Below are 16,573 nucleotides of genomic sequence, written 5' to 3'. Positions count from 1 at the left end.
TTGTAAAAAAAGCCACAAGTCTGAAAATTTGGCTAACCGGAAGATTTCGGACATGCTGACTTTCAGTCTTTGAAGGTGGTGATTAAAGAGCAGAGATAACAATGCAGATAATAGTGGAGAAAATTATGCCAGTACACGGTCAAATTAAGACAGCCAACATAGTCTGGAGCACTGATGCACTCAAGCAATGCGTAATGGAAGATGCTTCACAGCCAAATAGTAAGCACCCAATGTCAGCCATTTAATCAGAGAGCAGTTTAGACCTCACAATGCCATTGACAGAAAGGGAAAAATTGACTGGTCCAGAAAATTGTATGCTTGCCCCAGTGAGGGAATGACAAGTGGCATGACCAGTAACACACAGTGGCAAAATACTGAACACAAGATTGTCCTTATTCTTCTTGAATATTCACTGACATTAGAAAACTACAGTTAATAAAAGGTGGTTCCGTTGATCGATAATTTAATAGCGCTTCCTCACTTGAATCTGAGCTCCAACATCTTCACTTAACTTGTCGTCATGTTTGAACTCCACAGTGACAGCTTTGTCACAGTCTAATGCAGCCAGCTCAACATCAGTTGTATTACTCATGTAGAAAGAGCCAAAGAAATCAGTCGCTCTAATCCCTGGAACAAAAGCAAATTTTTGACATAAGCTAATTAGAGAAAAATGCCATTTGTTTTCATGTATTCTTATAATGGCGTTGTCAACCTTTAATTGTGCTTCAATTGAACAATGACCAAGATCATTTCAGAGGGCAGTTAAGAGTCAACTACATTACTGTCTGATGTCACCCAACAGGCCAGACTAGGTAAGGACAGCAGATTTCCTTCATAAAGAGAGATGAGCAGACCAGATGTGTATTACAACAATCGACAATGGTTAGATGATGGCCATTACAGGTGGCCCCCAATTTATGAATGTCCAACTAACGAAGGCCTGTACGTGTAAGTGACATCCTAAACACAGGCACATTAATATTAAATGTTAAAGATCCAACATGTGGACATTAATTTGTAATTATGAACAGCTTTTTTATGTATTTTGTTCCAACTGCATATAAATTGATCTCCAAACGTACCTGTAACCTGGGCACTACCTGTAGATGACCTTTTTTGAAATTCCCCAGAGAGGATTCACATTTATGATGAAGTGTCTTCACTAAGATTGTGTGATCGCTGATAACAAAATTGGCTTCTAAGTTTATCTACAGGAAAATGTCCATTTTAAACAACATTTTCAAATAGATATACTGACATCACTCATGATGTCAATGGCAATTAAACTTGATGAAACCTGAATGCCCATTTTCACTGTCCTGGTATGAACAATGTTCCCCATTAACATAAGAATGACCAAAAACTGGAAGAAGTAGTATTTATCAATAAGTCCTTGTTTGTAAACAACTGTTTAAAGCAAATATGTCCAAATTATTTATTTGCCTCATTGATACAGTATTAAAGCGCTACTATTTAATACACATTTGATACAAATGATATAGCTTCAATCTGAAAGCGATCTAGAGTAACAGAAGATTTGCATGATCAGAACATTGCAGTTTAGCACTCCTTGCTAGTTGCAGATTTTTAATAATCTTCAGATAATGCAATCTCCACATAGTAACGCATTAATAAGCTGTTGGGATTCAACGAACCAGCTCACAACAGTGCTGTGATTGAGCTTTGTATATGTGTGTGCTTGGCAAAACCAAGTGTGAAGCTAGAGAAGTGATTGCTGGGCCTCTTGCTGAGATATTTGTATCATCGATAGTCACAGGTGAGGTGCCGGAAGACGGGAGATTGGCTAACGTAGTGCCACTATTTATGAAGGGTGGTAAAGACAAGCCAGGGAACTGTAGACCAGTGAGCCTGACCTCGGTGGTGGGCAAGTTGTTGGAGGGAATCCTGAGGGACAGGATGTACATGTATTTGGAAAGGCAAGGACTGATTAGGGATAGTCAACATGGCTTTGTGCATGGGAAATCATGTCTCACAAACTTGATTGAGTTTTTTGAAGTAGTAACAAAGATGATTGATGAGGGCAGAACAGTAGATGTGATCTACATGGACTGCAGTTAGGCGTTCGACAAGGTTCCCCATGGGAGACTGATTAGCAAGGTTAGGTCTCATGGAATACAGGGAGAACTAACCATTTGGATACAGAACTGGCTCAAAGGTAGGAGACAGAGGGTGGTGGTGGAGAATTGTTTTCAGACTGGAGGTCTGTGACCAGTTGCTGAACAAAGAGACCTTGGAATGCACGTTCATAGCTCCTTGAAAGTGGAATTGCAGGTAAATAGGATAGTGAAGGCATCGTTTGGTATGTTTTCCTTTATTGGTCAGAGTATTGAGTACAGGAGTTGGGAGGTCATGTTGCGGCTGTACAGGACATTGGTTAGGCCACTGTTGGAACATTGCGTGCAATTCTCGTCTCCTTCCTATCGGAAAGATGTTGTGAAACTTGAAAGGATTTAGAAACGATTTTGAAGGATGTTGCCAGGGTTGGAGGATCTGACCTACAGGGAGAGGCTGAACAGGCTGGGTCTGTTTTCCCTGGAGTGTTGGAGGCTGAGGGGTGACCTTATAGAGGTTTACAAAATTATGAGGGGCATGGATAGGATAAGAAGACAAAGTCTTTTCCCTGGGGTCGGGGAGTCCAGAACTAGAGGGCATAGGTTTAGGGTGAGGGGGGCAAGATATAAAAGAGACCTAACGGCTACTTTTTCACGCAGAGTGTAGTACGTGTATGGAATGAGCTGCCAGAGGATATGGAGGAGGCTGGTACAATTGCAACATTTAAGAGGCATCTGGATGGGCATATGAATAGGAAGGGTTTGGAGGGATATGGGCCGGGTGCTGGCAGGTGGGACTAGATTCGGTTGGGATATCTGGTCGGCATGGACGGGTTGGACCAAAGGGTCTGCTTCAATGCTGTACATCTCTATGACTCTAAGTGATTGTGGAAGTACGTCACCTAAGAAACAACTATAGAGGTACAAAGGCCTGTATACACTTCTAAACTGTACATATAATATTTTAAGATTTAGTTTGTTAAACAACTGATGAACTGGTATACCTGTGCTGGTGCGCACCCGCATCACTGCGTCAAACCCAATCACTTTTCGGACATCTCTGTGCAGATCATTTAGGAAGCGGTCCCCATCTACTTGTGCCTGACAGCAAACAAATAGCACTTAAAAATTGTTGCTAATTGCAGTCCATAAATATGATCCACTACAGACAGCCTTGTAACAAAATTTTTGAACTTCTGATTATATTTGGCAGTTCTTTGATGCACTTTGATCACAGCCCAATAGGACAGGTACTTAAACTATAGAATTTGTTTTCAATTTTAAGTTATGTCAATGGGTTTAAAAAAATGTTGGAAAAATCTCCAAGATTTTCGCAGGTTTCCATTTATAGCCCTTTATCATACAAGTAGAGGCCATTTGGTTCACTAACTCCATGTCCACCCTCCACAGAGCCATCCAATGGATCCTGTTTCCCCACCACCCTGGGAAATGCAGGGTGCAATGAGGACTGATATGTCAAGTGATCAATGGTGAGTGAATGCAGAATGAGGTCTGGAAGTTACACAATGACATGCTCAGGAATTCAGGCAGAGTTGGCAAACCTAATTGTCAGAAATGATGTGGATCAATCTATCCAAATTGATTCTTTATTAGATCAGATTGACAAGAAAATTTTAAATATTAAATCACATCTTTTGGCAAACTGAGCTCAAAAAATCTTGACATCTTCCTATTTGCCTCAAGGATATTCAGTACATTTGATTAAAAGCTAAATAAAGAGACAAGGTCATAAAACATCTCTTCTATTGAATAGCTAGTTCGCAACTGAAATACCTTGGTTCTACATAAACAGAATCAGAAAAATGTACAGTACAGAGGCCATTCAAATACCCATGTAATATTTGAACACTAGCTGACAGTAGGTCAAAATAGGTACCTCCTGTTTCAAAACAGAATTAGACAAACTATTGAAGCTTCAGGTCAAATACTTGGGGTTCACCATTCTCTACCTTTTGTAGGCAGGTCAGGTAGCCCAAATTTAGACCTCTTCAAGATGATTGTGTCATTTAGGTGACATGGGTGGCTGGACAGATAACTACTCCATTGCTTTTTTAAAAATTTATTCAAGGTTTCATCCTCCAGCTTGTTGATCAAGACCATAGGTACAGGTTTCTCTTCTCCACACTGCAGTGCAGATAATTTGCTCTATTTGCATCAAGCACAGTCACAGCAACACAGCAGCCAGTTCCCCTTTTCTAACAATTTATTCATTAGTTCTCATTCATTACACCACAAAAACAATCTGAGGACAGTTCGCAGGATCACTTCAGTTTATTTGAAGCAAAAGCTCGCTACTGCTGCTCAATCCTATCCAGTGCACAGAAATAGCAGAAGCGTGACCTGCACTCAAAGTTTAAAGAATTTGGAATTCCACAACAGAAGGCCAGTGTTTCCAAACAGACAAATAAAAAACATTGATTTTTACATTTAATTCAGGTGAAAGAGCAATTTAAAAATCAATTCATCCCAAATAACAGCTGAAGAATCACCATCCTTTAACCCAGCTCACCAAAAGTGGGAGCTGTGTGAAACATGACTTGTTCTAATTCTCCCCAACAGCATGGGGGTGTACCAACATCTCATGGACCACTGCAGTTTGTGAACCAAATGTTGGTCTTGCCAATGACTCCCACACCTCTTTAACGCTCTTCTTAAAAAAGGAAGGATGGCCAATTCTTAGGTAATATAGCTTCAAAAGAATTGTTGACAAATTTGATATTTGTGCTGGTGGAGGCAAGTTAACCGTAAGGACAGTTATGAAATTCCTATAGTAATTATACAAATTATAAACATTACCTGGAAAAATGTGTACTTGTAAATAGAACCTCCAGTTTGGTAAGTTACCAACCCTAAAGTAGCCACATCCACATACTGATTGGGAAAGAGGAAGAGATCCACACAGCAGCCTTGTGCCACACATTCCTTGGCCAGGTTATTGTAGAAACTAGTCTGAGGTTGAAACAGAACCTGCAAGATTAAAGCATACTTTTAGTAAATAGAAACACATGATAATTAAGACACATTTGATCAGGTTGTTACATTATGTGTGAACTTATTACTAGTTTGCCTTTTAACCCAATTTCACATTCCATGGTTTGAGTTAATAAAACTCAACCAGCTAAGCATTCTACGTGATTATTCTGATAACATTGTGTAGCTTCAGGTTTCTTTTAAATGCAAGAAGTCCCACAAACGTTTTTCCAGTAAGTGTTTCTCCTCCATCACTGGCCCACCAGGGTCCTCCTATCTTTTGTGTCTTTCATCCATATTCACTCTCTCCCGTTCTTTCTGTAAATTCCTACTTCCTAGCCACTCTGTCCTCATCAATTTTTGCATATCTACCCTCACTTCTTACTGACTTTCTGCTATAATTAACCATCGACACAGGATCAAAACTGTGCAGAACCAAACTGCTAAATAGTCAGTTAGTTAGTCCAGCCAATATTGCAATCATGGAGGTACTCGGCTTCCAATCCCTCGGCCGAGAACTTGAATCCCATCATGTCAAATTGGGAAATTAAATTCCTTAATTATTTGTGGGCTAGCATTAGATAAAATAATTTATAAACCCAGCCAATTCACTAATGCCCTCAAGGGTTTGGAACCAGCCAGCCCTACTTGGCTTGCACATGTCAGTACCAAGTTAACTCAATGCACTCAAGACAGGCAGAATCAGGAATGAAACATTGCTGGTGTCATCACACCCCAGAAACAAATATCAATCAAAATGCATTGTTCAACTTTTATCAAACACAACATCAGTCTTCTAAATAACAAATTTAAAGTTACAAAAAAGGCATAATGACAATCCTACTTTTTCCTTGTCTGTGTTAATAAGCTTCTTGTCATCCCTATTCTTCAATTTTCCAGGTGCTTCAGCCAAAGGCAAGGTTGAGTGAAATATGAACAATTTACCAGCACACTCTGCTGCCTGCAAATATAAAACACATGATGAGGGAAGAAACCCAACAGTCAAGTGATATCATAGCAAATACTGGTATCCATGTTCTATAGCAAAACAGAACTCAGGACCGAAGCACAGCAACATTTCCAAATAAAAGCAGGGTGACTTCCTAATTAAGTACAAATTACTTGCAGGGATTCCATTCCAGTAACAATAGCAGTGGAATCTCCAGATGGGACTGACAGAGGCCGCGTTACTCAATCATATCCATTCTACTGACAGCATGCGGACTGCAGCGGTTCAAGGCACAGCTCACCACCATCTTTTAAAGGGCAATTAAGGACAGGCAATGAATACTTGCAAGTCAGCGATGCCCAAGTCCCAGGAGAGAATATTAAAAAGTTGCAGATCAGGCACAAGATACCAAAAAAAACTTTTTTTTAAACCAGAACTAATTCAAGTCAAAATGAATATTCAAAAATAATTCTGAATGTGAATGCAAGTTTTACCTTAAGAGCTTCCAAACCAGCCTGAATGACTGGTCCAAACACAGTCTCAGTCTCCCGTGTATCAGCAAACATCTCAGGAATCTGTTCTAACAAACTGGAAGAGGAGTGGACAAAATCAATTTGTTATCATTGCTGAATTATTTGCTTAACAGAAGCAAGATTAATTCAGTTTTGTGAACCTCATGGCATACATTCAACTGATTGTGCTGTGCTACAATTTGTCAAACATCATAGTCAGATCAAATGGCAGATATGGGGAACTCTACTTCTGTACTTTCAATCGCTTCCACCTCTCAAGATCCATTTCAGGAAGCAGGAATAGGTTATGGAGCTGGAAAGTATTGCAGAGGGTGAGTTCTCAGATTCAAATACCACCACAGCAAACTGCTAAACTGTTTTCAATAAACCTACTAATGTGTCAAATGCATGAAAAGAAATGCTGCGGAATCTGCTCAACTGAAGTCTAAAAGCTTGCACAGATCCAAATCCAACCGAATCTTCAAGTCTCAAAGACAGTTCCACAGAGAGACATTCCACAAGATTACTCAGATTATAAAACAAATATTTGTTCAAATTTCCAACTGTTTAATGTCGATTCAGGAGGAATGGGTTTGGGGGTTAGACACACAGGATAAAATGTGGTCATTACTAAACTACAGATAGAATTCCAAGTATGAACATTACACTCCACAATACTGCATGTTTGAAGTTTTGTGAAAACTGGTGAGATATATACAATACTGTAGGATCACCAGTGGCTTAGAGTCCTCACCTGTTTATCACAGCCCGCGATTCATTTATGTTAACCAGGAATCCATCAAGCAATGGTACAAACATGTCAGCAATATCAGACACCACCATCATTTGTGGCTGGGCTAATGAGCTTTTCACATTGTAAAAATGCAGAACTTTGTTGTAAGTTACAAAGCCAACCCTTATCGCTGATTCTTCTGCATTGCCCTCCCTAGAGAAGATGAAACAAGTTTAAAAATAAGCCATAATTCTTTCACAGCAGAAGTCACATTAGGACATGAATGGAGTACCTCAAATAGACTGCTCCAGGCTGGAACACTACAACACACCTACCATAAGCAAATGATATGGGTAACAAACAGTGGCAACAGACTTTCCTGTGAAGAAATTTCTCACTGGCTACAGAGGAATGATCTTTATTTCTTAAACCATTATGGTTACAGACATTCAACTAATCTGCTACAAGAAGTGAATAAAATTCAATTCAATTGGGACATAAGTAGTGGTTTGGATAGGAATTTGAATAATGGTCAGAAAACAAAGAGCTGTGATGAGCAATTACTTTTAAAACTGGGTAGTGTACAGTGCTGGTCGTGGGTGTTGGGTGAGGACAACTGCTCTTTCAAAGATATCATGATTGAGGATATACGGGGAATAATCTCAACGTTCAGATGACACCACATAGTTGGAAATGAAGTCAGCAATGGTGAAGATAGGAAGGGATGCCAAGAGCACAGATAAAATTTAATGCAAGTTGTGATGTAGTGTGTTTTAAAAGGAACAATGAAAATAAGTATAAACTTATTGTACAACATAAAAGGGCTCCAAAATAAGATAAGGTGGTTTGCAGTGCTGTTAGGGGAGGGAGATCTCGAGACATGGAAGGAACAGAGATATATTTCAGGATGGAAAGTTTTTTGAAGGGAAACTTGCTGCTAATGGAGTTCCCATGTATCTGCTACCCTTGCCTTTCTAGAATGTAGAGATCACAGGTTGGAAGGTTGATACAGTCAGAATAGAAAAGGTGATGCTAAATCTTTATACATTGCTACTTAGGTCTCAGCTAGAGTACCATTCTATATTCATAGCATAGATATTCATGATATAACATGAGTTTTGTCAATGCAAATTGGCTATAATGCAATTGACGAATAGTGGTCACTGTTTAGATAATGCAAACTTTCTACTGTACAGGTATGGTGATTTTCTACAGCTCGAGACTGCACATGAATGCAACTATTGTGTTATACCTGAAATACTTGTACTACACTTTTGGAGGGATGTCACAACTTCTGCAGAAGAAATTTACTGGAATGGTACCTGGACGAGGAACTTCAGTTACATGGAAAAAGGGACAAGTTTTCCTTACAAAACTGAATCATTTCAAACGTGTGAGTGGATGACAACTTATTTCAATTAAGGGGATGCGTGACAAGAGCACCATTACTGAGAAATTACGGACACAGTGCTTTGTTATGATCATTGACGTCAATGATAAATGCGCTCTCACCTTGGAAGATAATCCAACAGAGTTTTAAGTTCCTCACATAGCAGTTGAACAAGCCCACTCTTCAGTGCATTGTAAGACACATCAATCATAAAGATGAAAGCAGGTGGATTAGGGATTTTGTTGTTCTGAAAAAGAAGCCCTTTATGAAATTTGCGATGAAGCATGTCAACTCCATTGCCCACAGTATTAAGTTTGGCTACTATTGAATTCTATAACATGCACTATCCAGTCACATACTGAGCGACTATTAAAGCAGCACATTGGAGAGTTTCATACACAAGTACCATCCAAGCATCATTTTCTTCAGCAAGGGAAGCAAGAAGGGGAAAAGCTGGGATAGGAAAATCCTGCAAAGCAGATGATTCAATTGCACAGTGTTCCCAATGTTCCAATCAGGTTGAAGTGTACAACAGGAAAGAGGTGCTCCCCTGTCTTCCTTTCATTAATTCATGGGATTTGGCCTTCTGGCTGAGCAAGCATTTGTGGATAGGATTAACTGGAAATGAGTATTATCTTGGGAAAAGCTGGAAAAAATGTGTAAATACATTATCAGTCTGTAGCACATCCTCTCAAAGCTGCCAAAAACCTGTCCAAATTTGGCACACTTAAGGTGAAAATCACTGATAAACTTTAATAAATTACTCTGATACAGCAGTGGTTCCAGAAACGTACTTGCACCCAATTTTGTGCTGTGGGAATGGAGCTTGTAATCAAACTACACATGAATGCTCCCAGTTGACGGCTTCTCCTATTCATACATATTTCTGTTAATATTGCTTTAAGTCAGTTGTAGACATGTTGCTATGCTTTCATTGACAAAGCACTGCACAGATGCACACATTATAAAAACAGTTACCAAGCAACTGCATTTGTGTATCTGACAACAAGCAAATCAGTACTAGGATACTTGACTAAACATTCAGAGTAAGCTATGGGATATTAGGACAAGTCTGAATTCTCCCCAGGCTGCTGTACTGTTTAATTTGCAAATGTTCAGGGTGACAGATTTTGCAAGGAGAAACTCTATCAAACAAAACTATGAATCATTGAAATCCATAATATGGAAGTTCTATCCTGCAATCATAAGTAATGTAAATAAGAAACATTTGCACAGGATATGCAGAATATATTGTGACTGCGTGAATTATAATCAGAAGTTTTAAATCTTATCATTTACCTAACAGATAAATAAAATGGATCAATGTAATAATACCTTGCAGTAGTCTACAGTAGCTAAAAATTCATAGGAACCAAGCGACAGTTCTGGTCGGTCATAGCAGTCCATTCGCTTGCCGGTGTGATCCAAATGTTGGAAATAATGAGGCAGTACTGCAGAAAGAGAAAACCTAGTTACAGTACAACATACTGGATACACCAGAATAAGGAACTAGGAAGGATGGAAAGGGCACTTAAACAATTCAGTCACCGATTACAAAACTAACTCCAAAAATGTCAATCCTGCATTGCCAGAAAACAGCATGTTCAAGTACCAAAAAGCAGAGTCACCATCTGATGATGGTCCTTACATCCTGTACAACAGACAGCCATGAGTTATGAAGCCACAGTTCAAGATGATCAGAGGTGTTTTGAACAGAAATTTACTTCAGTGTCAACCAAGGGATGCTTTTCAACTCTGCCCACTACCAAGTGTGCAATGATGACAAAAGAAAGGCAGAGCATCTAAGTTCTGACGTGGAGCCCCTTGATCTATTCAGCAACCTCCAACATGGTGCTGCATGAAGATTTGTGAATTTGACTGTGCTGCACTCCAGTAGCGTTTTCTATGAGACCCCTTCATGCTTAACCTCCAAGTGGCTCAACAACTGGCTTTGAAAAGAATAAAAGATATTACCTTCAGTGACACAGCTGCAGAACGCACACTGAAACTTCCGTCCACCTTCAATAAACTGCATATAGGGGCACATATAAGCCTTGCACCTATTGCACCTTATTGGACCAGTCTCCCCATGGTCCACAATATAAGGTGGTGCCTGGAAGACAAAATATGAACGCTTCTTTGAATCCAGAAAAATCCTGAGGAAATGTAAAATTTACAGAACAGAGGTTATAAATTCTTTTGCATTATGGCACATTTCAGATACCGTATACACTTGAGTAAGAGTCGATCTCATGTACAAGTCAACTCCCTATTTTTGGCCAAATAACCTGGAATTTTCCATCTATTTTGCGTAGAGGTTGACCCTAGCTCTTCATAGATAACAGATTAACATTTCTGAGTCAGTGTGCCGGCCACCACGTCCCACTCCAGCTTTCCGGTCTGCTGGTTGTTCTGCTCCACTCCCGGTCTTCCAGCCCGCTGGCTGTTGTGTTCCGGCTCTGGGTTTTCAGAATTACCAATAATTCATCTTTTATTGTTTAGTTTTTAAAGGTCAATTGGGCTTCGCTGCTAATGATATGGTATGAATAGGCATGAATTTCAGCCCCTCAAAAGTAGTTTCCATGTAATAGTTGACGCCATAAATTTAACCTTAAAAAGTAGTCAAAGAATTTGTCAATTACTTGAGTACATACAGTAGGTTAGCAACAAATAGTTCACATCAACCACTTAAATACCAGAGTGCAAATTTATAAAGGCATGTTTACACATACAGGGTTCTCAACTTTGCATTTTTAACCAAATTATTTCTGATACACCCTCACTTGTCACAAAGATAAAAAAACCTGTCAACTTGCATAAGGTCCCACACTCAAATGAGACTGTTTCAGTGATGTTCACTCAGACATTAATATTGACCTGACCACCAGATAAATATTTCTTCCTTACGAATACCATTATGGGCAGGTAGGGTCTCATTTAAGTGTCTTTCAACAGCGTGCACCTCTGACAACAGAGTACTCAATGGCAGCCAAAATTTACTCAAGTCACTGAAGTGATGAAAGGTCACTGTGCCAAAATATTAGCTGGGTTTGTCTTTGGATACTGCCCGCCCTTCCAAATATTCCCAGCATGTTCACCTCAACTCAATTAGCGAGTCTGCCACTGCCGCCTGCCCCTGGTAACTATGCATGCACCTGGTTTTACAGTTGCCCGTATTCCATTCAACACACTTGTTCTGGAATGTGCGGAGAATTTGACTTGCTGTTAGCTGGGATATTTACTGCGGTTGTTTTATTCAGATACCTCTTTTGCACCTCATTACTTTCTTAGTATAGCCATGCTAATGCCAGACACTTTTTATTGAATTTGCCTTTTCATTCTGCTAAATGCTGAATTTTAACTAAAAAACAAAAGAACTGTGGATGTTATAAAAAAGAAACTAACACAAAAGTTGCTGGAAAAGCTTAGCAGATCTGAGAGCATCAAGGTAAAGAAATCAGAGTTAACATTTTGGTTCCAGTGACCCTTCCTCAGAATTTCCTCAGTTTCTATTCACAGATGTTGCCAGACCAATAAGCTTTTCCAGCAATTTTTGTTTTTGTTGCTGAATTTTAACTCATTTGTTGATTACAGCTGCTTAATTACATCTGTGAAGCAGCCTTTTAAGTATACGTTTTGTACCAACTATTCTAGGAATACTTCCCATTGTTCACTCGTTGGTTCATAGTTCAGCAAAGTTCACTTACATCCTACCACTTGACATTACTTAAATTTAAAACCTTGTTTTGTGATTCATGGTGCCACACCTAACACCAATCTCTCAGTTCACAGGATGCTCCTGTTAAATTCTGGTTCAGTATTCATCAATACAACATGGAGCCTATGGTTTAGTTGGTGCTAAAACACTCAAGGAAGTTATCCTAAGTACACCGGGTGCCAAAACAAACCTATCTTTGTCAAGAAATAATTGCAATCACATAGGCCGAGCTCACCACATCAAAAGGAAGATCTAATTGTTTCATTGAGTAGAAAATTACTCCAGTATTTTTTTGCCCAGGCCAACTCAATTATTGGATTATGTAAAACTCACTGTCCTACATTAGATAGAGCAGAACATTTCAAACATTTATTTCTTTGAAATGAATCAGAGTTTCCATGAGAAGTTAATTTTTGATTTTCATGGGTCACAAAGCAATTACAAGCCCAACAACTAATTCAATTCAGGTCACTCTCAGCTGGACTGGGGCAAATATCCTCAGAATGAGAATCAGGAGTACTGATGGCAGAGTTTAAACTAGCTTGTCAGGAGAATGAAAACTGAAGAGAGAATTCAGAGAGAATTAAAAGAAAGCTGATTGTGGGATGTAGAAGAGCTATAGGTGAAAGGTGGAAAACTACAGAAACAAATCTTACAATCAACCAGACCAAAACTGGAGAACAGTGTTAAAAAGGCAGAATTAAAAAGTACTCAAGACAAAAAGCATAGACAACAAACTAGGTCAATTTATGGTGCTAGGAGTAAAATATGATTTATTTACCATTATGGAGACATGACTGCAGGGTGACCAAGACTGGGAACTGAAGATTAAACAATATTTCATACTTAGCAGGGACAGGAAGAATGGAACAGTAGATGTAGTGTTGATAATCAAGGATGGGACTAGTACATCAGTGGGGGAAGGTCTTTGATCAAAAGAACAGGATGTTTGGAGGATTAAGAAACAGAATTGGGTGGTACATAATGGTAGGAGTGATTTCTAACTTGCCAAGTTATAGGTGTAACGCAGGAGGACATGGTATAAAACATGAAATTAGAGTTGCATGGAGTAATGAAAACACAGCAATTTTGGGTAACTTCAATCTATAGAGATTAGGTAAACTGAGTGAAGTCTGATGCTAAGAATTCCTGGAATGAATACAACATTCTGCAGCAATATGTTGAGGAACAAACTTGGGTCAAAGCTATTTCGGATCCAGTATTATTCAATGAAAATGGGTTAACTTTGTTTTGTAAAACAGTCATTCACAACCCAATGAGGAAAAAAGCTCAGCTTGGATTTAAATTATATTGCCCTTATTTTTAAAATTGTACTCCCTGGTTCTATGCTCTCCAACCACGGCCAAGATCTAACCTATATCAATCTGTCTATTCCTTTAAATGTTTTGGTGAGATCACCTCTCCTACTTGTACAGTATAATGTCCAGTTTGCCCAATCGCTTTTGACGGGACAGGTCATTGTAACTCAAGATACAATGGAGCAAAATGTCAGCACTTCTGTACTGAAATCCTCTTGCAATAGAAGCTAGTCCAGTAACTTTTGCTCATCTTCTATTGCCCATAGGGCACTTAAGAGACAACTTTGTGTAGGTGGAGTTGAATGTAGATCAGACCAGGTGGGATGGTACCTTTACTGTGTTCCGTAAAACAAATGAATGAATCAGTTGGGATTTAATGACAACTAATACAGCCGTTAGCTAACATTTTATGCCAAATTTTTTTTAAACCAAATTTCTTCATCTGCCATGGTGGGATTCAAACCCATGGCTCCAGAATCTGGAGTTCTGGATTATTAGTCCAATGACCAGGTCCCCTAGGGATTGGTAGATAAGCAAGATGATGGAGGCATTTCATAAATATTATGGGGAGGCCTTGCAGATTTACGCAGAGCAGAAATCCAAATGTCTCAAGTTGCGAGGTAGTGGTTTGAGTGTATTTAATTTTAATCGTTACCAGTTTAACCATGCAATCATACGAACTCGAGGCTTGGAAATCAACCTTTAGAAGCTTCAAAAAATCCTTCCAGAAGTTGAGGCAAATCACGAATTATATGCAAGTAAATACGTGAAGCACCAGTGTTGCTGCAGGATGACCTATTTCTATGTTTTAGTCACTACATGCAGCCTGTGCTCCATGGACTGTCTTAAATGTATCACCATCATTTCGGCAATACTGCCTGCATTGTCTGTTTGACCCCATGTAAAGCAAGTATAATCCCTAAAAATATATCTTTGAACTTAAAATACTGACGCTAATTATGTCCCGAATTACACATTCACATGGTTATCTTGTTCAGCTCATCTCAGTTTGTCTACAGTGTATGCTGATTAAGTCTAGATTTTTTTAAAATGCTATTTTGTGAAAATTGTTGTTATCCCCAGTGTAATTCCGTTTCTAAAGGAGGACCACTGTTTTTTGAAAACGTATCTTGAAAAGCTTTTCTCAGAAAAATGCTGATTCACTAGGTTATCAAACAAGATCATGGGAGGGGGAGGGGGTAGTCTGTGGTTGATTGTATAAAAGGAAAGTTTTCATTGAAAAGATGATCACAGATTGAAACAGGTCGGCTGCACAGTGTCAAGATTGTGCTATGGCCACTGAGAACTTGTATTGAGAACCAGAACGGCATGGATGATTTGGGCTGAAGGGCCTGTTTCCGTGAGGTATACGTCTATGACTATGAGATCATCACCATGTCACATGCCTCCAGGAGATGTGATCTATTTCAGTTTTTAGGAGGCTTTTGATCCAGTCCCACACAGGTGATCAGCAAACAAAGTTACACTCATGAACGGGGAAAATTTTAATAAAATGGATTGCAGATTGGTAAACAGGCAGAAAGCAGAGAGTAAGATTAAATGGGTCATTATCAGACTTGCAGGCGGTGGTCAGTAAGGTATGAACTTTTTAACTAAGGATTCCATCACAGACTGATTTTCCCATTCGCGCTGGCAGATGGCAAAGAACAATTAATAAAACTCTGCCCTTTCAAAGCAAAACAGCATTTACCATTACACGAATTTCTTGTTCAGAGGTGCCAGAATCCTTCATTCCCTTCTAACTGACACAATAGAGTGATCAACATACATCTGGGAGTAACACAACCCTTGAGATGACTGTACGCCATTTTGTGTTTCAAGTTACTAATCATGCTCCAAACTTGTTTTTAGTTCTTTGTTATGTTGTTTGTTTGTCAATGTCAAACATTTAGGATATCCTCTCTGCTTTCTTCACTTGTAAAGCATTGTGACATGAACATGGGATAAACTAGGTCAGGGTATAATCAGACAAAATAGCTTGTGAGATTTGGAGAAAAGGTGAGCAGCTAGAAACCTAAACTGTTATCGTAAACACAGTTATGACATGTGACAGCATACAATGATAGTACAACAGACAGTTTGCGGACATTTTTACATCATTTCATTGGGAAATAGTCACCAGTTATTGTTGTATACTACTGCAAGCAAGGTCAAAAATGTAATGACTGAAAATCAATTATCAGCATTGATTCCACAATACTTTTAACAGAGAAGTCACTAATTTCTATGAAATAACAGGCTTTTATAGAATGTCTTTAAAGGAGTAAAATATCCCAATATACTTCGCTAGAACATACTCAGACAAAGGTTGATCCTAAATCTACCCTTGACCAGCTTAAAGCCTGTGAATGCTATCTAGTGGTCATGGTTTCACAAGAATAGACTTTTAATTCTTCAGTGGCCAACTCCTTTCAAACAAGGACAAGGAAGTGGATACTTACAAAGTTATGGTGGTATTAAGCTAGTTTCTTCTAAATTGGTGCCTCAAAATAATTGCATATTCGTGGACAAACTGCCAGAGTTTTTACAATAGCAGTTAATGATTGACCTCAAACACTTTCACATGTACTATCCTGGAAACACAGACATTGTAACCCTTCAGGCATTCCAACCCAAGATTTCTTCCTAATTCCACAAAAAGAAAAATGCAATACACATGGACTGCGTTAACCACACCTAACAAGAGCATGACCCAGGAATTCAAAACGTCCAAATGAAAATGTGCTGATACAACCTCCAGAGCCTGGTGTCACTTACAGTTTATGGATTTATCTCAACAGCTGCACCAAACAAAATCGAACTATTGTTGCCACAGAGAACTTCAACTATAGAAAACTTTGATAATATGAAAAGCTGCAAATCCCAAGT

At 39.1% G+C, this 16,573-nt stretch overlaps 1 protein-coding gene across 2 annotated transcripts in view; it reads right to left on the bottom strand.

Annotated features, from left to right (window-relative positions):
- LOC132834890 (protein transport protein Sec24C-like) overlaps window positions 1-16,573 on the bottom strand; it is a 70,966-nt gene that overhangs the window by 12,350 nt on the left and 42,043 nt on the right. For both annotated transcript variants that reach the window (XM_060853970.1, XM_060853971.1), the window contains 9 exons: window positions 10,622-10,760; window positions 9,983-10,098; window positions 8,770-8,894; window positions 7,279-7,470; window positions 6,507-6,600; window positions 5,908-6,024; window positions 4,890-5,060; window positions 3,077-3,173; window positions 482-627 (listed from right to left, as the gene is read on the bottom strand). In XM_060853970.1, coding sequence (XP_060709953.1) covers window positions 482-627; window positions 3,077-3,173; window positions 4,890-5,060; window positions 5,908-6,024; window positions 6,507-6,600; window positions 7,279-7,470; window positions 8,770-8,894; window positions 9,983-10,098; window positions 10,622-10,760 — 1,197 coding nt within the window. The remainder of the gene's footprint in view (window positions 1-481; window positions 628-3,076; window positions 3,174-4,889; window positions 5,061-5,907; window positions 6,025-6,506; window positions 6,601-7,278; window positions 7,471-8,769; window positions 8,895-9,982; window positions 10,099-10,621; window positions 10,761-16,573) is intronic.

The sequence above is a fragment of the Hemiscyllium ocellatum genome, chromosome 43 (assembly GCF_020745735.1).
Source record: "Hemiscyllium ocellatum isolate sHemOce1 chromosome 43, sHemOce1.pat.X.cur, whole genome shotgun sequence".
NCBI lineage: Eukaryota > Metazoa > Chordata > Chondrichthyes > Orectolobiformes > Hemiscylliidae > Hemiscyllium > Hemiscyllium ocellatum.
This window is presented reverse-complemented; position numbering and strand designations above follow the sequence as displayed.